This window comes from Erinaceus europaeus, chromosome 2 (assembly GCF_950295315.1).
Source record: "Erinaceus europaeus chromosome 2, mEriEur2.1, whole genome shotgun sequence".
In the NCBI taxonomy this organism is placed as follows: Eukaryota; Metazoa; Chordata; class Mammalia; order Eulipotyphla; family Erinaceidae; genus Erinaceus; species Erinaceus europaeus.
In genome coordinates this window covers 60,715,666-60,737,595 of record NC_080163.1, presented here as the reverse complement: position 1 = coordinate 60,737,595, position 21,930 = coordinate 60,715,666, and the positions used below count along the sequence as shown (strand labels likewise).

General features: G+C 35.9%; 1 protein-coding gene across 1 annotated transcript in view; it reads left to right on the top strand.

Annotated features, from left to right (window-relative positions):
- HOOK3 (hook microtubule tethering protein 3) overlaps positions 1-21,789 on the top strand; it is a 103,630-nt gene extending 81,841 nt beyond the window's left edge. Inside the window, exons 18-22 of the mRNA XM_060181586.1 lie at positions 179-261; positions 4,538-4,638; positions 7,530-7,634; positions 7,862-7,933; positions 12,235-21,789. Coding sequence (XP_060037569.1) covers positions 179-261; positions 4,538-4,638; positions 7,530-7,634; positions 7,862-7,933; positions 12,235-12,375 — 502 coding nt within the window. The 3' untranslated portion in view covers positions 12,376-21,789. The remainder of the gene's footprint in view (positions 1-178; positions 262-4,537; positions 4,639-7,529; positions 7,635-7,861; positions 7,934-12,234) is intronic.
- Positions 21,790-21,930: the final 141 nt, after the last annotated feature.

The window sequence follows — 21,930 nt, the reverse complement described above, 5'->3', positions numbered from 1 at the left end:
AGAGTTTTGTCTCTGTTTTCTGCTTATATTAAAAATAGATTAAATTCATATTGGATTAATGGTATCTTTGTTTCTTAGCACTTATGTGCAATTTTAAGAATAAAAATCTTAAACTGTTTGAAGTGGAAAAAAGTACATAGTGATAATAGGTGATGCAGTGCTATATATTTTATTACAGAGAGAAGCTGCATGAAGCCAATAATGAATTACAAAAGAAGAGAGCCATTATTGAAGATCTAGAACCAAGATTCAACAATAGCTGTGAGTTTTCTAGTTAGCTTAGTTTTATTAATTAGCCATATACTACCTAGTGATGAGTTTATTTAACATTGATTTTATCAAAAATTGACCTAATTACACATTTTAAGAGTGAAAAAATTTGCATTGTCCATACATTATATGATCATTCTTGTGATGTTTCTTTTTTTACCATTTAAAAAGTTTATTGATGATCTAATATTGGCTTACAAAATTATAAATTTAAGGGGATATAGTTTCATATTCATATATGTAAGTCACTGCACCTACCACCAAAATTCTGTGCCTCCCTCCTAATAACCACCATAAATATCACATACCTAAGAGAAAGTTTAGTTACTTTTTCCAAGTTTATTCGCTTTACTTATCTATACTTCACATATGAATGAGCATCCAGTAGTGTTTCACCTCTTTGCTTATTTTGCTTAGCAGAAACTTCCAGTTCCGGGGCCGGGTGGTGGCGCACCTGGTTGAGCGCACACGTTACAATGCGCAAGGACCCAGGTTTGAGCCCCCGGTCCCCACCTGCAGGGGGAAAGCTTCACAAGTTGTGAAGCAGAGCTGCAGGTGTCTGTCTCTCACCCTCTCTATCCCTCCCTTCCCTCTCGATTTCTGACTGTCTCTATCCAATAAATAAATAAAGATAATTAAAAAAAAAGAAACTTCCAGTTCCATTCATCTTGTCCCAAACTACTGAATCTCATCTTTTTAATTGCACGGTAGTAGTCCATTGAATATATACCCTATGCTTCTTTTTATTCTGCTAGTGATGTAATAATGGGTTAAAAGATTATGTAAGTTTTTAAAATTTTTTTATTTTATTTATTTATTTTCCCTTTTGTTGCCCTTGTTGTCTCTTGTTGTTGTTGTTGTTATTGATGTCATTGTTAGATAGGACAGAGAGAAATGGAGAGAGGAGGGAAAGACAGAGAGGAGGAGAGAAAGATTGACACCTACAGACCTGCTTCAGCACCTGTGAAGCGACTGCCCTGCAGGTGAGGAGAGGAGCCAGGGGCTCAAACCGGATCCTTACTCTGGTCCTTGCGCTTTGCGCCATGTGCACTTAACCCACTGCGCTACTGCCTGACTGCTGATTATGTAAGATTATAGATGCTTAGCTCCACAATACACCCACATCAAAATGTTTTTGTAACATCACACCTCCACCCCCAATAAGTACAAAGTTATATATATATATATGTATGTATGTATGTATGTATGTATGTGTATATATATATATATATATATATATATATATATATATATATATAAATAATTGGGTAGAGACAGAGAATTTGAGAAGGGGGAGATAGAGACAGACACCTACACCACTGCTTCATCACTCATGAAGCTTTCCCCCTACAAATGGGGTACCAGGGCTTGAACCTGGGTCCTTGTGCACTGTAATGGTGTGTACTTAACCAGGTTCACCACCAACTGGACCCTTGCATAATTTCTTCTTTTTTTTTTAATATTCTTATTTATTAATGAGAAAGATAGGAGAAGAGAAAGAAAGAACCAGTTCACTCTGGTACATATGATAACAGGGATCAAACTCAGAACCTCATGCTTAAAAGTTCAGTGCTTTCTGCAGAGGGAGGACCCTATAGTCCACCTCTGAGTCCCCTGTGAAGCAAACCTGATTTGCATGGAGGTTGGTGTCAGTCATTAGAACTCTTCGCCGTGAGTTTTCCTCACCTTAGAAACAGTGGCTCTTCCTCCCCTCCCCAAAAAAGACACCAAGAGCCGTATAAGATGTGGGAAGATCAGTTCTATATTTACCCCGCGGGAGAAATCAGGTCAATACTTCTCCCCTCTGGTTAATGCCTGCTTATCTCTTGATAAGATTCCTAGCTTTTACCCTCAATTGCCGCCTCACTTAAATTGTAAAAAGAGAGGACATGCCGGGAGCCAAAACCTTAGCTAAGTCTCTCACCGGTGAGCGAACATTCTGATCATTGGAACTGAGATTACCATCTGTTTGGAAAGTTGTTCACCCACCTCCCTTCCCCCACTACCTTAGCAGAACTTCCTCATGGTGTGTGCTTAAAATGTGGCTGCAAAATAAAATTTTCAGAGCTTGATCAGAAAAAAAAAAAAAAAAAAAAAAGTTCAGTGCTTTATCCATTGCACCCCCTCCCGGACCACATCCTCCCATAACTTCTTTATCCAGTCATCTGTCAACAAGCATTTATGTTGCTCCCACATTTTTCTCTATTGTGAATAATGCAACATTTAACATAGAAACACATATATCCTTTTAAATTAGTGCTTTCATGTCCTTTGGATATATACATAGATTTAGTATTGCTAGATCATAAGTTACTTCCATTTCTATTTGTTTAAGGACTCTAATACTGTTTTCCAGAGGGATTGTATCAGTTTTCATTCCCAGGAACAATGTACTAGTTGTTTTTTTCTCCATACTTTACAATGGTTCTTAGATTTCTAGTTACAGGTGTGAGTTTGTCTCAACTATAAATGAGTGAATATCTTCTGAAATAATTTATAGCATAATTATGTGTAAGTAAGACAGACTTAAACATCTTGGTGTTTATGTATACATAGCTTGATTTTTACTAAGATGTAGAACAGAAACTTGTTTGATTAGTGTATCAAAATATTATAGCAGCCTAGGAGCTGGCATAATGAATAAAGCACTGAACTCTTCAAACATGATCCTTGGCATTGCATATGCCAGGGTGATCCTCTGGTTCGCTCATCAATAAATAAATGTTTAAATCAAACTTCACTTACTAAAATACATATACTAACAAATACAACCATTTAGTTGTTTTTTAAATCATTTTACTGGGGGCATTATGTATATTCACATTGCTGTATATATTCCACCTCTAAAACTTTTCATCTCTCTAAACTGGAACAGTTTTTAACAATAACTCCCCGTCCTCTATAGCCCCTGGTCACCATTACATTTTATCTCATTACGTACTATCTCATTTAACTGGACTATTCTTAGTAACTAACTTTAATCATATACAAATTACTCTTTTGTGTCTGTTTTATTTTCCTTAGCACAATATCTTTCCTTTTTTTTTTTTTTTTTTCAACCAGATCAACTCTGGTTTAGGTGGTGCTGCCAACAGTTGAATCTGGGACATATGTATAAAAGTCTTTTACAGGGAGTTGGGCAGTAGCACAGCGGGTTAATCCCATGTGGCGCAAAGCACAAGGACCAGAGAATAAGGATCCCAGTTCAAGCCCCCTGGCTCCCCACCTGCAGGGGAGTCGCTTCACAGGCGGTGAAGCAGGTCTGCAGGTGTCTGTCTTTCTCTCCCCCTCTCTGTCTTCCCCTCCTCTCTCGATTTCTCTGTCCTATTCAACAACAACGACATCAATAACAACAGCAACAGTAAAAACAAGGGCAACAAATGGGAAAATAAATAAAAATAATAAAATGAAAAAATTTTTTAAAAGAAGTCTTTAAAAAAAAAAAAAGTCGTGGTCCAGGAGGTGGCACAGTGATAAAGCTTTGGTCTCAAGCATGAGGTCCCAAGTTCTGTCCCCGGCAGCACATGTGCCAGAGTGATGTCTGGTTCTTTCTCTCTCCTCCTATCTTTCTCATAAATAAATAAAATCTTTTTAAAAAAAAAAAAGTCTTTTACATGGTCCATGAGCTGGCATAGTCAATCAAATGTTATACTAAGAGGCATAGGGTCCTGAGTTCCATCTTTAGCATCACATGTACCAGAGTTCCTTCTCTCTGTGTATCTCTTCCTCTCTTTTTCTTTTACACTATCTCATTAGTAAAATTTTTTTTAATTTTTTTATATTTATTTATCTTCCCTTTTGTTGCCCTTGTTTTTCATTGATGTTGTAGTTATTGTTATTGATGTCATCATTGTTGGCTAGGACAGAGAGAAATGGAGAGAGGAGGGGAAGAGAAAGATAGACCCCTGAAGACCTGCTTCACCGCCTGTGAAGTGACTCTTCTGCAGGTGGGAAGCTGGGGGCTCAAACTGGAATTCTTACGCCGGTCCTTGCACTTTGCGCCACCTGCACTTATCCCGCTGCGCTACCACCCAACTCCCGTAAAAATGTTTTAAAAGAAGTCTTTTGTATAAACATGACACTATCTCCCTCACCCAATGACTTTTCATTTTCAGTTACCATATCTCCATATGGTAGCATATATCAGAATTAAAACTGAATAGTATTCCAGTGGTATATCTTCCACATTTTCCTTAACCGTCTTTTACTTCTGTACAATTTTTTTTAAGAAAGAAAGTTGTTGCAATCTGAACTATCTCTTCTACAGCCTTAAAAATTGAAGAATTACAAGAAGCTTTGCGGAAGAAAGAAGAGGAAATGAAGCAAATGGAAGAACGATATAAAAAGTACTTAGAGAAAGCCAAAAGTGTAAGTTTGAATTTGTAAACCTCTCACTTTCTGTTGATGTCTAACTAATATCTCAAGATACAGTGCACCTATGCTGACTTCTCATGTAAAGAGCTGTCAGAAAAAGAGCAAGAACTACCAAGAGGAAAAATATACTTTTTTATAGTAAATAACTGACAGTCACCAGTGACTACGAATCAACATTAGCTATATTAATAGTAGGATAAGCCAATTTCAGCAGTCTTCTAGGCTTACTTTCAGTTCCCAGGAAAATGATGCTATTAGAACAAGCTAATGAGCTTATTGGACCTTTTAGGAGATCATCACATAGATCAGGAATTTGGGATTAAAGCTATTTAATGTTAAGAAAAATTAAAAGGAGGGGCCGGAGGGTGAGGCACCTGGTTGAGCACACATACTGCAGTGTACAAGGACCCAGGTTTGAATCCCCAATCCCCATCTGCCAAGGGGAAATCTTTGCAAGTGGTGAAACAGTGTTGCAGGTATATCTCTGTCTCTTCCTATCTGTCATCCCCTTTCCCTCTCAGTTTCTAGCTGTCTCTATCCAGTAAATAAAGATAGTTTAAAATATACATACATTTTAGGGTAGGGGTAGATAGCATAATGGTTATGCAAACAGAATCTTATACCTAAAGCTCGAAAGTCCCAGGTTCAATCCCCACATCACCATAAGTCAGAAAGTCAGAGCTGACCAGTTCTCTGGTTTAAAAAGGGGGGGGGGGGTCAGCAGTAGCACAGCAAGTTAAGGTCACATGGAGCAAAGCATAAGGACCTGCATAAGGATCGTGATTCAAGCCCCCAGCTCTCCACCTGCTAGGGTGTCACTTCACAAGTGGTGAAGCAGGTCTGCAGATGTCTGTCTTTCTCTTCCCCTCTCTGTCTTCCCCTCCTCTCTCCATTTCTCTCTGTCCTATCCAACAACAATGACATGAATAACAACAACAGTAATAATAACCACAACAACGGCAACAAAAGGGGAAAAAATAGCCTCCAGGAGCAGTGGATTCATGGTAAAGGCACCAAGCCCTAGCAGTAACCCTAGAGGCAAATATATATTGGGGGAGGAGGGCTGTGAAAATGTAGGTTTGGAGTGAATAGTGATGATTGATAGCACCATTAATTTTCTTACAGATGATAGTGGTGTCATGGCTAAGTAAGAGTGAAAGATAATGAAGCAGTATGTGTCATAAGGTCCATAAATTACTTTAAAATAGTCATGGCAAGGTGGAGGAGCAAGAGATATTAAACATGCCAGTGCAGCAGTTGGTGAATCTAAGTTAAAGGAAATGGTCTCTCTCTGCCTCTAGAGAGAGAGAGAATGTGTAAGAGAGCACAGCACTGAAGCTTCCTTCAGTATATTGGGGACTAAGCTTGAACCTAGGTCATGCACATGGCAAAGCACATTATCCTAAGTACCATTTTTTAAAAAAGAAAAGTATTAATTTTCTTTTAAGAGACCAGAACACCTCACACCTCTAGCATGTGTTGTTGGAGATTATACCTGGGACCCCAGGGGATCAGGAATACAAGTCCTGTGCTCTAACACTGAGCTGTCTCCCCAGCCCAGGAAATGGCTTGTTTTGGTTGCCAGCAGTATTTTACAAGGTTGTAAGATTATAGTTCCACTCCACAGCCACCACCAAAGTTCTGTATCCCCACCCTCCTACTTCAAAAGATAACCACTATAGTTAAGTAAGTTCTCACAAGTCTTACAAACAGTTTGCTTGCTTTTGGTTTTCTGGGAGTTTTGTTTCATTTTGTTTTGTTTTTGTGGTTTCATATGTATCTGATCCCTTAGATTCCACGAATGAAACCATCCGGTAATTGTCTTTCATCCTTTACTTAATTTGCCTAGCATAATCACCTCCAGTTCTATTCATCTCAAAGGACATAATATCATCCCTTTTTTTTTATTGCTGAGTAGTATTCCATGGAATATATATTCCATAACTTCTTTAGCATCTGTTGACAGACATTTAAGCTACTTCCACTTTTTGGCTATTGTGAATAATGCAGCTATGAACATTGGGATGCATATGTCCCTTTGAATTAGTGTTTCAGTGCCCATTGGATAAATGGGAAATGGTTTTTCATTGTGTTTCTCTTTCAGATTTCTGAAGTTTGATCATTTTTTGGTAGTAAAGGTATTGGGCCAAAAGGCCATTCCCAGAAGACTGTAGTTGATCATTTATAATTATATCACATGTTCATGCCTGTAATAAGCCACAGGCAAAGGACCATAATAATAGCTTGTGTAAACTATCAGGACCAACTTCTAAAAACACATTTAGTCAGAGGCAGAGAGGATGCTGAACAAAGTCAGGGAAAAAAATAGGGAAAGACTGTTGTCAGTTGTGTCTATTGCAGTGTTAATTTAAAGCTAGTATTACTTTTTATAACTGTATTCAAACAAGGGGGCTAGGCAGTAGCGCACAGGTTAAGTGCACATGGCATAAAGTGCAAGCACCAGCATAGGGATCTGAGTTTGAGCCCCCAGCTCCCCACCTGCAGCGGTGGAGGGGTCACTTCACAAGCAGTAAAGCAGGTCTGCAGGTGTCTGTCTTTCTCTCCCCCTCTCTGTCTTCCCATCCTCTCCATTTCTCTCTGTAGCAACAACAATAACAACAAAGCACCAAGGGCAACAAAAGTAGGAAAGGTGGCCTCCAGGAGCAGTGGATTCATAGTGCAGTTACCAAGCCGCAGTGATAACCCTGGAGGAAAAAAGAAGTTCAAACAAATTACTGTGTCACCCATTCAAATTATAGAGCGTTCCTCTTAAGATAACTTTTGATGCTCATAAAATTTATACGTTTACTAACTGCTTCTACAGATACTACATCATTTAAGTTTGAGAAAGTTTAAAATATTTTTCCTTTATTCATTTTTTGTAGGTTATCCGTACTTTAGATCCTAAACAGAATCAAGGAGCAGCACCAGAAATCCAGGCTCTTAAAAATCAACTCCAGGAAAGAGACCGACTTTTTCATTCGTTAGAGGTAGTTTATTATACTGTATGATATTTGATTTTTGATTTATCATTTGCTAGGAGCCTTGCTACTTGGTTGTTGGAAAAGTCATGATGCATTTTTACATAGAAAAAGATCATGACTTCCAAAAACACAATATATACAATTGTATCTGTAGAAATAGTTACTTATGATTATTTATTGATATTGTATTGTCTTTCATCTTTACATGTTTACCTGTCCATTTTTCTTTTTAGAAGGAATATGAGAAAACAAAGAGTCAAAGAGAAATGGAGGAGAAGTATATTGTTAGTGCCTGGTACAATATGGTAAGAAAAATAATACTTTAAAAACTATTGCAAAGTTCAGTGGAATTATAATATTATGCTCACTTTACTGTAAGTGTAATTCTGTAAAATGGATCTCAGTAATTGCTATCTTAACACACTAACAAAACCTTAATGGTAACCTTAGGACTGAAAATCAGATATGAAAATCACCAGAATTAGAGTTAGGCCATTTATCTCTCAGGGATGAAAGATAAATAACAATTTGGTGTTTGTCCTATAGAACCATTTTGTGGGGGGTGGGGAGGACATTAATATCGCAGATTCAGTGACTTTGCAGAATACTAAAAAATAAGACTAGTTTAACTACTTCATAAGGTTTGGGAAATATTCATGTTATATCCTAAACCACATGAGAATTTTAAAATGATAAGAGAGAGAGAAACAAGAAAAGAAAGCTTTAAATATATTACAGGAGGGCCAAGGAGATAGCTCAACTTGTCAAGAGTACATGCCTTAGACCTCAGAGACTCTAGTTTCAGCCCCTGGTTCCGACTTGTGCCAGATCTGAATGGTGTTCTAGTTGCCCGCCCACCCCCGCCCAGTCTCTAAAAATTCATCAGTGTAAGTCTTCATGTGGTTTTGGAGGTTGCACAGTGTATGAAGCATTGGACTCTCAGCATAAGATCCCACAATCAGCCCCCAGCAACATATGTACCAGAGTGATATCTGGTTCTTTCTCTCCTCCTATCTTTCTCATTCATAAATAAATAAATAAATCTTCTTTAAAAAGGAAAATAAGTTTTCATCAACATTTTTTACTTCAGTAAGTTTTTCTAGATATGAATAAATGTGGACTTTGGGTATATTTTTCAATGATTCCCCCAAACTTTTTGTCTTTATTCTTCTCAGCAATATCCTTTCAAAACTTTCTGTCTTTTCTGCTTTATCAAAATGTTATTTGCCTGGAGGCATGACATTGGAACAGATTCCTTTCATCATTCTCCTCCCTGTAGTTGTATTCTTGGCACAATGAGGTTGTTTACAGATTAGTTAGAATTGAAACTATTCTTAAAAGATAGTGTCCTAGGGTCCCAGGTAACTTCACTTTTGTCCAAAACTGATGGAATTTCATGATGTGTCCAAATGTATACTTACTTACAGAAAGTTCAGTTAATATCTGTGAAGGTGGTCCCAATCGTGTGTGTGTGTGTGTGTGTAACCTAGGTCTGTACTATATCCTTTAAGATTCAGCTTAAATTTTTAAAAAGCATACTATTTTTGTTAACAAATATAGATTCACTGAAAATGAAATTTTAAAGAATTACATATTTAAGGAAACTCTAGAAATTAATCTTTATTCCACTTACTTTGTGGAATAATCTTTACTAGTGATTTCAAATTTTTGACTGATTTTTTTGTTCAACTTCATATATTGTGTTTTTATTTTGTTTTGTTTGTTTTTATTAATACCACCAGGGTTATTGCTGGGGATTGTTGTAGGCAGTACAAATCCATGGCTCCCAGTGTCTGCTGCCTCTTTGTCCTTCTTCTCCATCCTTGTTCTTCTGCATTTTATAGGAATGAGAGGAAAGGGAGGAGAGAAAGAAAGGTGTACCACCTGCAGGTGGAGAGCAGGAGATCAAACTCAAGCGTTTACACGTGGTAATGTGTGCATTCAACCAGGTGTGCCACTGACTGTGACCTCCTTGTGTTTCTTATGGAACCAAAGTTTCATAAAATCAAATAATCTTGGGAGTTGGGAGGTAGCCCAGCGGATTAAGCACAGGTGGCGCAAAGCACAAGGACTAGCGTAAGGATCCTGGTTCGAGCCCCCGGCTCCCCACCTACAGGGAAGTCACTCCACAAGTAGTGAAGCAGTTCTGCAGGTGTCTTATCTTTCTTCCCCCCCCCCCATTTCTGTCTGTCCTATCCAACAACGACGACATCCATAACAACAATAATAACTACAACAATAAAACAAGGGCAACAAAAAGGAAATAAATATTTTTTTAAAAATCAAGTAAACTTAACACTAGTCACATTCAGGTAAGATAACTGTTAATAACTTCATGCATACATTCAGAAAGTTCTACATCTTAGAAACTAAAAAGGAAGTAAAAATCACAAGTACTAGTGGTCTGGGAGGTGACATAGTGGATAAAGCATTAAACTTTAAAGCATGAGGTCCTGAGTTCGATCCCTGGCAACATATGTACCAGAGTGATATCTGGTTCTTTCTCTCTTCCTATCCCTCTCAATTATAAATAAATAAAATATATTTTTTAAAAAAGAAAAAAATCACAAGTACTGAGAGAAAAGATAATGTATCTCAGAGAATGGCCCTGTGATAGGCACTGGGGTCACAAAAGTATGGAGAGAATTTCAATAAATTCCTTAGAAGGCTGAAGTGAAGAAAGTTTTTTTTTTCTTTTTTTTTTTTGAACATTTTATGTGACTTTTTTTTTTATTATTTTTTATTATTATTATTATTTTTCCCCTCCAGGGTTATTGCTGGGCTCGTTGCATGCACCATGAATCCACCGCTCCTGGAGGCCATTTTTTCCCCTTTTTGTTGCCCTAGTTGTTGCAGCCTCATTGCGGTTATTATTGCCATTGTTGACGTTGCTTTGTTGTTGGATAGGACAGAGAGAAATGGAGAGAGGAGGGGAAGACAGAGAGGGGGAGAGAAAGATAGACATCTGCATACCTGCTTCACCGCCCGTGAAACGACTCCACTGCTGGTGGGGAGCCGGGGGCTCGAACCGGGATCCTTACGCCGGTCCCTGCGCTTTGCGCCACGTGCGCTTAACCCACTGCGCCACCACCCGACCCCCGTGAAGAAAGTTTTTAATGAGAAAGAATTGTTGGTATATGTAGCCAAATTTGTATATTAAAAATTACTAATATATTTATCAATTATATTCAAATCCTTAAATGTTTTTGTCTCAGATTGTGTCAAAAACATGTTCCAGACTTTCTCATTGAGAAAATGGAGAGAAATTGTGTCCCTAGGTATATATGAGAGACTGAAATGCTATTAAAATTATGAAGTCAAAAAAAAAAAAATTATGAAGTCAATACCTAGAAGCTAGCCCCTGTGTTAAGATTGTCTTAAAGTTGTCCTTTGTACCAGTTTGTCCAGTTCATTCTGCAGAAGCATATTTATCTTCCTATAGACTGGCTTTTCTATTCAGTTCTTCTTTTGACTCCTAGCTGCCTGCTTATTTCTAGCATACAATTCCATTAGTTTACTTGAACGCTGTTATTCCTGTTTGCCTAGGTAGGATTACTCTTCACTAGTTTATTACATTCTCATTTAATAATAACCAGAATGACCTACCCCCATCTGCTCATTACTTTGTAATTGTTATACCACCTATAGAGGATTCTCCCCTTCCGGGGGGTTGGAGCAATAACCAAGCTGTGGTGCACCGGGTTAAGCGCACATAGTACAAAGCTCCAGGACCCATGGAAGGATTCTGATTCAAACTCCCCACCTGCAGGGGGGATACTTCACAAGTGGCGAAGCAGTTCTGCAGGCGTCTGTCTTCCTCTCCCCTCTCTGTCTCCCCTTCTCTTTCAGTTTCTCTCTGTCCTGTCCAATAAAATGGGGAAAATAGCTCCTAGGAGAAGCCGATTGACAGTGTAAGCACCAAGCCCCAGCGATAACCCTGGTGCCAAAAAAAAAAAAAAAAAAAGGATTTCCTCCTTCCGTTTAAGAAGGTGTTCTGATCCCAGCAACAGAGGTTCCACCCCTCCTAAGTTAGATCATCTTTAGTTCTTCAAGAAAGAGCCTCTATTCTTGGTTGAACCCTCTGTTGTGGGCTACCAGATATTTTTGATAATTTGTTTGAAAATGCAAATCTGCCTGGAATGAAGAAAAACTGCATGGTGGTATGTATTAAACCTGGAGAGGCTTTCTAAACCTTAAAAAATGTGCTTTTGTGCTTTTCAATTCTAAAATAAGTCCTCTGAATCAACAGCTACCAATCAATTGCCCCCCCACCCCTTTTTTTTTTTTGATTGGTAAATCACTGTGCATTTGATTTGAAAGGGGAATACATATAATTGAGTATTTCTAATTTATGTCCAAATCAGCCTCTATCATCATTTTAGTTATATTTAACTTGAGCAAATTAAGCTTTAATTTTTCCAAAGGAAAATCTGTGCCTAATTGTTGGAATTAAAATGTCTTTGTATGCTTTTAAGCTATGAGTTGAATTAATATCCCTAATAGTGCCTTGTGATACAAGTAACAAATTCTGCATGAAGAAATTTTGCTTTGTGTATGTATTCCACTATTATGTTTTATTGACAACTCTTCTCCCTCTGTGTTATAGGGAATGACTCTGCATAAAAAGGCGGCTGAAGATAGACTTGCTAGTACAGGCTCAGGGCAGTCATTTCTGGCCAGGCAAAGACAAGCAACCAGCACAAGAAGATCTTACCCTGGCCATGTCCAACCAGCCACAGCAAGGTAGACATCTCTTGCCATTAACGTAAAAAAAAAAAAAAAAAACACCCTGATTCAAAGCATACTTCTGTCACATATAACAGCATTTCAGGAAATTCAGCCAGCTTGTGTTTTGTCTCTGTTATGTTAATGTTCAGTTGTTCCTATCTTGAAGACTTTCCTGTACCTATAATGTTTTCATTTCTTGGTCCTTTATTTTGTAGTCCTTTCAGTTTCTTTTAATGTGCCAAACATTTTTAAATGTCTAATTAAAAGTGTTGTATAATAGTACTTTTCTTTTTGTATGAAAATGTTCTTTCCCCAATGGTGTATGCTTTGTAATGAATTAGATTTTATGCCAGTAATTGATATACAATTTCTATTCTTTATTGTGCCTCTGTTATCATGCTTTATAAGAATGTCTTTGTTTAAAGGGAATTAATCTTTTTACTATGTATTATTCTGTGTTTTCGATTATTTTCCAAATGCACTTCAAATAACTTGCATATTTACTATATAAAAAGGTTGGCAAGTGTACTTTTTGCAGAGACAGAGATGCATTGGCAGAGGTGCTGATCAAATCTTACCTAAGGCACCTGATAGAATTATTTAGAGAAAAAAAGTTTTCATATTGTTTTATAGGAAACTGAATTTGTCTGAAGATTTAGGAACTATTTTTAAAACACATAGTGTTTCATTATTTACCAGCTTCTTGTTTGTTGACAGAAGTGAATGAATACACTGGTTAGGCTATTTGGGGGAAATTATAAAGGAAAAATGAGCAGAACAATACTTTTTTTGTTTCGTAATGTCACAGAACTGAAGATCACATTCTAACAATGTGGCTGGCATTTTAGTTTCATTGCTCTTCACATCTGAAAGATTTATTTTTCATATACTTCTTTTTTTTTTTTTAATATTTTTTTTTTATTAATTTTATTTTTGAGAGAGATGCAGAGAGAGACACATACACACACGCTATGAGACACCAGAGCACTGCTCAGCTCTGGCTTATGGTGGGCAGGGGATTGAACCTGGGATTTAGGAGCCTCAGGCATGAGAGTCTGTTTGCATAACCATTATGCTGTCTCCCCCGCCCTTTTTCATACACTTCTAAGGCCTTACCTTTGGGGCAATTTCTTTGTCGACCTGCACCTCATTTTTTTACTTACTCATGAAAATAAACTCTTCTATTTCTCAATTTTCTCTAATATTAAGCATATGGATATCTCTCACTTAGATCAATAAGTGACTCATGTAAAATTATGACAGATCTTTTTAGATTTTTTCATAATGCTATGTATGAATTCAAGAATTTGCTACAGAATAGGTTATCTTGGATCTTTGGTTGCCTCAAAGTGCTAGATAGGTTGACAGATTTTGAACCATGTTCATTTACATTGATGAATAGTTGTGAAATAATGTTTGTCAAGCACTTTGACTATATAAGGTGCTATATAATTGCAAAATATCATTCATTTAAAAGTTAAATGCCTCTGCCTAACTTTCCATTTTGACTATACTATTTGGTCTTAAATTATATTTAAGTTCCCCTTCCACCTTTTTCATATAACATAGTCCATTTGGAAGCAGAAATTATCAAAATTAAGTTGACTTTTATTTTTAAACAAATATTATAGGTTTATCATTGCTTATAAAATTATGAAATTTGGGGAATACAGCTTTTCATACCTCTGTAGGTGTATAAGCCTCACTATCACCATTGTTTTTGTTGTTTTGTTTTCTCATTTGTTTATTTACATAGGTTGCCTAGTAACGTGGTTTTACTTCATGTTCTTACTACTTGAAAGTTCAGGTTTCTTTTACTTCCATAGTCAGTACAGATGAATAACTTTAAATCAAACTAAATGTAAGTAATTTTAAGAAACTACATTCAGTGTTAAAGTCTTTACTTACTTTTTTATCAAAAAAAAAAATTGAACTGAAAAATTAGCAGTGTTTTCATTTGTCTTCATATTGTATTATTAGACTATACACAGAAATTATCCCATACATTTAAGTACGGAAGCCTAAGAACAGAGTAAATACTTGATTGGATCATAAGACAAGAAGTGGTAATGGAGAGAACCATGTGAACAAAATGCATTGGGAGGCCCTAATCAACATAATGTTGACACTATGATTAAAAATTATTTAAAGATAAATAGTAAGCCCACCTCATTTCACAAATGACTTCAGGGTTCATCTGATTTTAAACAAAGTATGAACACTAATTTTGAAAAAGTTAAAATTATTGGGAAGTTATACCCACCTAAAAGAGTCTGTAAATTACTCATTAAGTGGATATAGCCCATGAGATGAGAAATTTCAATTTAAGTTCTCTGTTTACTACACTTCGTTCTTGGTCTCTCACCTTCCCATCTATTCAGATATATTTCTCTAAGTGGGTTGGAAAGGTACCAAGGTTTTGGAAGGAACGTTTGCTTTAAGCATTTGTTGCATGTTATTATTTTAGTATTTATGTTCATATTTTCACTCTCCTTTGCCATACTTTTTATTATATTTTATTCCATAGAAAAAAATTCTATATTCTAAAAAACCATTCTATCCTTTTTTTATTAAATAAAAATAAAACTTAGTTATAACCATGAGAACCTCTGTTTCCCTTGCCCAGTTTTGCCAGGATTTATGACATTTCTCTTTCTCAAATAATAATATTCAGGAGGTTTGTGATTATACATACTGTATTTGGACGTTAAAAAGCATTGGCTGCTTTATCTATTGATAGATGTAAACCATGCTGGGCTGTATTTTCCAAACTACTTGTACACAGAAACTTCATGTGACCACAGTTAAACAAATACCTAGATCATTACATTTATGTTCTGCACTGTATATTTAAGATGTTTGTATTGGAAAAAAAGCCCAGCAAATTTAGTAATTTACCACATCTATAAAGAGAAACACAATTGGGTATATTTCAAAAGAACTTTCAAAAACCAGATCCTAGATGTCCAAGATTAAATTATTTTATTAAGTGGCCCTAGATTATAGAAAGGGTAATGTTCTGGAAGAAAAGATTTTAAAAATTATGAACTGTGATACTGAAATCTTTTTTTCTTTTTAAAGAGAAAGAGAGAGAAAGATTTCTTTATTAATGACACAGTGAGAAAAGAAGGGAAAGAGAACCCAAACAACACTCTTGCCAGAGCAAGTATGTTGGTGAGGATCAGACTCTAGACCCAGTCCTTGGCAGTAACAACACTTAACCCCGTGTCAAAAACCTCGATGGACTGTAGTCTAACACGACAGATTGGGAGACTCAGAAGGGAGTAAAGGAGGAGCACTGAGGGGAGACTGAGAACCCAAGTTCCTATGATGAAACAGATGATGATTGGCTTGAAGGGGAAATGCGTTGACACCCATCTTGGGGAAATATGGAAATACACCTTTGCACCTCAATGAAGTGATACTGGAATTGAGAGGGGAATAACCTGAAATTTATCCCAATCTTAGAAGAAAATGTAAATTTTTTAAAAATCACATGGATAAGAATACCTTTGCTTCTAAAGTGAGATGAGTTTATTTATAAGCATCTTGCTTTTTGAAAAAAAAAATAGCAACATAGAGAAAAATGCAAACTTTTTGTTTGCTCATTAAGCGATGAAAAAAATATTTTGACTTTTTATCCTTATATTATGAAGGAACTATGCCTAGAAAGGGCTGTTGAACTGATGTAGCATTGTACTTAACAGTGAAGCTCAAGTGATGCCCTAAAGTAGCATGAAGAAAATACAAAAAATAAAAATAGGATCCCAGAATCTTGAAAAATTTATTTTAGCATATGCTTTCTTTATATATATTGAATATACTTTCCATTCAATAAAGATAATGTCCTTTCCTATAGTCCTAGCTGTCAAAATAGCAACTTATTTTGCTACTTGGACAACTCATTATCACTACATTTAGAAAGAGGTTTCAGACCTTACATGGTGTAACTGTAATGATTAAAATTTTGTATACCATGTAGCTTTTATATGAGGTGGGATATTCTCAGTATATTTATTTATAACCTAATTTTTTTTTATTTTCTGTAAACATGTTTGTTTAAATAATTGTTACATGGTCTTTGCACTGAAATTTTGAATGATATATTTTCCAATTTTAGCATAATTTGTCATTCTAAAGTTTTACAGTGATTCAGTTCTCAAAAGTTATTAAATAATTTGCTGCTAACCGAGATAATTTATTTTCTCCCCATTTCCTAAATCATGGAGATATTAATATTTATAGCTTTCTTTTTCTAAAATGAAGGACAACTTAGATGTGACAACACATCAGAGTTTTGTACATCACTGATTATATTCTTGGGAAGTGTGTACTGATTTTTTAAACACCCTTTTATTAATTCATCTTTATTATAACATGTTTACACATGGATTTTTATAATTGTGCTGAAAATGATAAGAGAAGGGACTAGATAAGAAGGGATAAGAGAAACTAGAGACGAGTATAATTATGGCAAATATATGGATTTTGCAATAATGGCAGTTGGGAGTTATATTTCCTAATAATTACATATTCATAATTATATCTCTCCAGTATTTCTTGGATTTCTTATGTTTTCCATAATTTTAGGTTTGTATGCTATATATGAATAAGCATAGCAATCTGAGAGGAGGCCAGGTATGTAGCTCACCTGAGAGGGTATCTACTTTGCATGAACCTACCACCCAGGTTTGCATCCCCAGCACAACACAGGCGAGTACTATGACCCTGGGAGAAGCTTTCATGCTGTGGTGTTGGAGAAGAGGAAGAGAGAGAGAAGAGAAATCTGAGAAAGTAACAAAAGGCTACTAGGCAAAGTCACGCCTACACTAGGTGATCAGCATGAGAAATGGCCTAATTACAAGTAAATATTAAGGCAAGTACAAATAAATCCACAGTGTTTTAAGAAATGGTCCTAAAGTAGTAGATTATATAAAATAGTCTTAATTACATACTTATTCAGTAGACAAAATACATTTGCTTTTCTTTCTTTTTTATTTATTTTTTCATAAACACTATTCCCACCACCAAAAGTCTGTGTCCCATCCCAGCCACACACACCCCCGCTCCACCCCCCACCACCACGGCCGGGAAGCCCAATGGCCCAATGGTTTTGTTAAGTCAGCTAAGCTAGAAAGATAAAGATGAGTATGGGATGTCCCCACTCTTATTTATTTAAGAAAGGAGACATTAACAAAACTGTAGGATAGGAAGCTTACAACTCCACACAATTCCCACCACCCGATCTCCCTATCCCATCCCCTCCTCTGATAGCTTTCCCATTCTCTATCCCTCTGGGAGTATGGACCCAGGGTCGTTGTGGGTTGCAGAAGATGGAAGGTTTGGCTTCTGTAATTGCTTCCCCGCTGAACATGGGGGTTGACTGGTCGGTCCATACTCCCAGTCTGCCTCTCTCTTTCCCTAGTAGGGTGGGGCTCACGCATTGGTGGGGTCGTCAGTCCAGGGAAGTCTGGTCAGCGTCATGCTGGCATCTGGAACCTGGTGGCTGAAAAGAGAGTTAACATACAAAGCCAAACAAATTGTTGAATACATTTGCTTTTCTAATCCTTCTCTTAAGTTGGACATTGATTTGGTACACAGTACTGTGTATGTTTCATATATTCACCAGTGGAGAGGAAAACATTTTCATTTGAGGCTAGGAAGCTGCACCATTCCAGCGCTTCTGGCAGGCATTTTTTCCCCCTCTTTCTCTTTTAGGGAGAGAAGGAGAGAGACAGAAGAGACTGTAGCATCAGTCCACCACTTGGTGGAGCTTCCGCACCCCCCACACCCCTGCAGGCTCTCCCATGTCACTGGGGACTCAGATACAAGGCCTCTCATGTGGGGATGAGTGTGCTGTACCAGCTCCTCAGTTTAAAATTCTTAACCAATTAGTAAAACTAATAGAGTGATTGAAGGCCGTTAAGGATGCTATGCTTTGATCAGATGACGATTTGATCAAGTGAGGAAAAAAAATTCTATGGTGACTGGAAATCACTACTGACTTCTTAACAGTTATGAAGATCAATCTGCCACATTACCCAGTTTTCAAGCCATCAGCTTAATTTTATATCCCCCTTGAATATACATAGAGCTCAATTAAACTGTATGTGAAAGTACGTCAATATAGATAGTTAAACATATTTTACAGGGAGCCTTCATTTGCCTGATATATTATTACCAGGCTCTAAATTAAATGTTTAGGTTTCAGAAAAGGAATGTTTTGAACCATGGAGCCATCCAATATCTAGTTATTTCTACTTAGAACCTGAAGAATTTAAGTACATTAAAAGAACAGTCTGAAAGTGAAGGGGAAAAAATTACCAAAGTATGCTGAGGCTTTAATGTATGTGGAAACCTCTGAGTAGGCATTATCACTGTAGAGATGTCTGAATTGATGAAGGAAAATAATCAGTTTAAAGCATATTAAAATTAATTAAAGGGAATTTAATTGCATTTAGTGTTCATGTATTTATCAACCTATGAACAGAGATTATTGTATATACATTCGATTATGAATTTATTTTATGTGTCATATTAGAGTTCCTTATTGTGTACTATTATTTCTAATCATATATTTATATTTAACTGAAATTATATTTTCCTAGCACTTTACTATTATTTTCCCTTGACCTTTCTGTGGCATTTTCAATTAATAACTTTTCCACTGGGGTTCTTTCTTACTTTGGAATACTCACTAAGAGAACTATATGGTCACCTAAATATGTAATCTTTCTTAAGATTTTTTAAATTAATCTGAAGTTGGGTTGATACTGCTAGGCATGACTTCTGTTTTACATTTTACATCAGTAAGATTTTTCTCTAAGAGCAGTTTCGTTTTTCTATAGTGTGAAAAGTTTTAGACACATTTTCTTCTGCATTAAGTCCCTATTCTACTGATAAGCTTTCCTCTGGAAAAGAACATACTAAAGACTCTGATCTTTGGGAAGAGCTGCTTTTGTCCTTCCAGTGTAAAAAAAAATATTTAAAAAATTAGAAGTTAAACATTCAATTCGCTCTATCTCTCTCACATGCAAAATATCTTCTAGTTAGACGTTGAATGGATAAGTCCCTTTGTAAATATCTTTATCATCTGTTGGCTTTGTGTAGATTAGATTGTAGACCTACACTGCCCAGTTCAATAACCACTACCCACAGACAGCAACTTAAATTATTTAAGACTAAATAGCATTTAAATTTCCATTTCCCTTGCCACCAGCTAACTAACTTTAAAGATTAAAGAATGGTGTTTTGATTTTTCCAAGGTCTTTAAAACAGGCTGGTTTTTGTTTTTTTTTTTACAAAAAAGAAACAACTTTGTTCAACCACAGCAGTAAAGTCTAAGCATTGTCATAAGTTAACTGAATACCTGTATTTTTGTCCTCATTTTCAAATCTTTGTTAGCATTACTGTAGTCAATTTTTTTTTCTGCAGTGATGAAAATTATTTTTTATTTATTTTTTAACTTTATTTTATTTGATAGGACAGAGAAATTTAGAGGGAAGTAGGAGATAGGGAGAGAGACAAAGACACCTGCAGTCCTGCTTCACCACTTATGAAGCGCCCCCTTACAGATGGGGACCACGGGCTTGAACCCAGTGTCTTGTGCACTGTAATGCTTGCACTTAACCAGGTGTTCACCACTGGCCCCATGAAAATTATTTTTATCTGTGAAGTTAGCCTTCAATATACCTATTAGTTCAGTACAGAATTTACTCCATTACTTTTTCAACATATTTTTAAGCAAATTCTCAATTCTTTATTTTTCAACCTACATAATTAATTAAATCTCTTCTATTTTAAGTCCATACAGGTCTAATGAAAATTGTCAACAATATATTTGCTTTGGTCCTTTTATTATCTTCCTCCTATGGTATAAAAGTACACCACAGCCTATGAATCAGGTTTCGTGTATGAAACAATTTTTTCCAGTAACCTAGTTAATATAATGGTGTTGTTTTTTTTTTTAATGTTAACTTGACCTGTTGTAAAAGTGCTAAAGGGGTCTGTATTGATGAATTATTTGAATTCTTCAGTAAAAGTAAAGGCCTAGTAGTAATTCTTGGGGGTCAGCTTAGTACTTAGTTAAAACTATGCCACTGTAAATTCATGATGCTTTAACTTTTTTTAATCAAACAGACTTGACCTAATAGTGTCAATTTTCAAGTAAATAAATTATAAAAATCTTAATGCTTTTCAAGAACAGAGGCAAAAGTGGTATGATTTGAGCTTATTTCATCAGTGCCCTAACTTAATATATGTTCTGTAGAGACTCACTAGTTAAGGGAAATTCTCAGTATACTTGAGATAAGTAATAGCATTTTAGTATAAATACAGAAATGACTGTACACAAATGCCAATCACTTAACTTGGGGGCTTCTACTTTTTTAGTATTTGCCTTATTTTTAATAGGATTAGTTACTTTAAATTCAAATGCACTAAAATATTATTGCTGTTACAGGTTATGTATAATTCATACTGCTTTGTACTTAGCTAAATAATTTATCTTGTTTTGCAGTTTTCATGTTTTGACAATTGCCTAAACATTTTTAACATCCAACTTTTAGGTTGTGTAGTAAAAGCTAAATTTCAAGCATATCATTTAATAATTTGTCCTATCTTGATTAATATATTCCAGCACACACTAGGGATATGGAAAGAGGCTTTTTTTTTTTCCTTACAGTATTTTTTTAAACTTTTCACATGAGCTGGAAAACACCTTAGCACATTGGAGTTGGAGTTGTATTAATTACAACCCCAGTTCTAGAGCCTTATACAAACGTCTTAAGTATTATTGATTGTTCTGTGAATTGTCAGTTTCATATTTGCCTTCGTAGTTATCTGCCTTGCATTTTAGCCTTCACAAAAAGGATAGTGATAAGTATGTTTTTATTTCTGGTTGACTATTGAATGCCCAGTTTCAATCTTTGTCATTATAATCCAAAAATGAAGTCCACATAGGACTCTCATTTTCTCAGTTTACAAATAGAATTGATACAGATTTAGCGACACTGTATAAAGTGGTACCCAAGCATTTGACACTTGTTTACTGAATTTACCAACCATTTGCGATATTAGCTTGGTGGCTTTTCTTACCAAGTTTTTCTGAAGTGAATTACATGTTAGACTCAGTAAACAATTTTCACTAATATCACATTGTCTAAGAAATCACCGAAAAACAGGTTTTTCACCTGTTTTGGACTCTTGTGTTTTCTTTGAAAAACAGTAATTCATTTTAGTTTCACAACTGCCAACTTACGGTATTATATGTATGTGTTTATATGTATGCATATAACATGTATATGTATATGAAGAATAAAGTTAAGATTTGGTCAAACTCTATTTTCCCATTCAAGTACAAAAATGTTTTCAAGGCTGCAAAAAGTGTACAGTTGTTAAACAAGTTGTAAATAAAGACTTGTATAAAAATTCAGCTTAGACTATTTTTCTGTTCTTCAACTGTGAAAGGTACATATTTGATAATTATATAGTAGTAATATATCCACTTTTTTTTTTAAGTTTCTCTTCCAGCATCTGAGAAGCAAGGTTTTTTTTATTATTATTATTATTAATT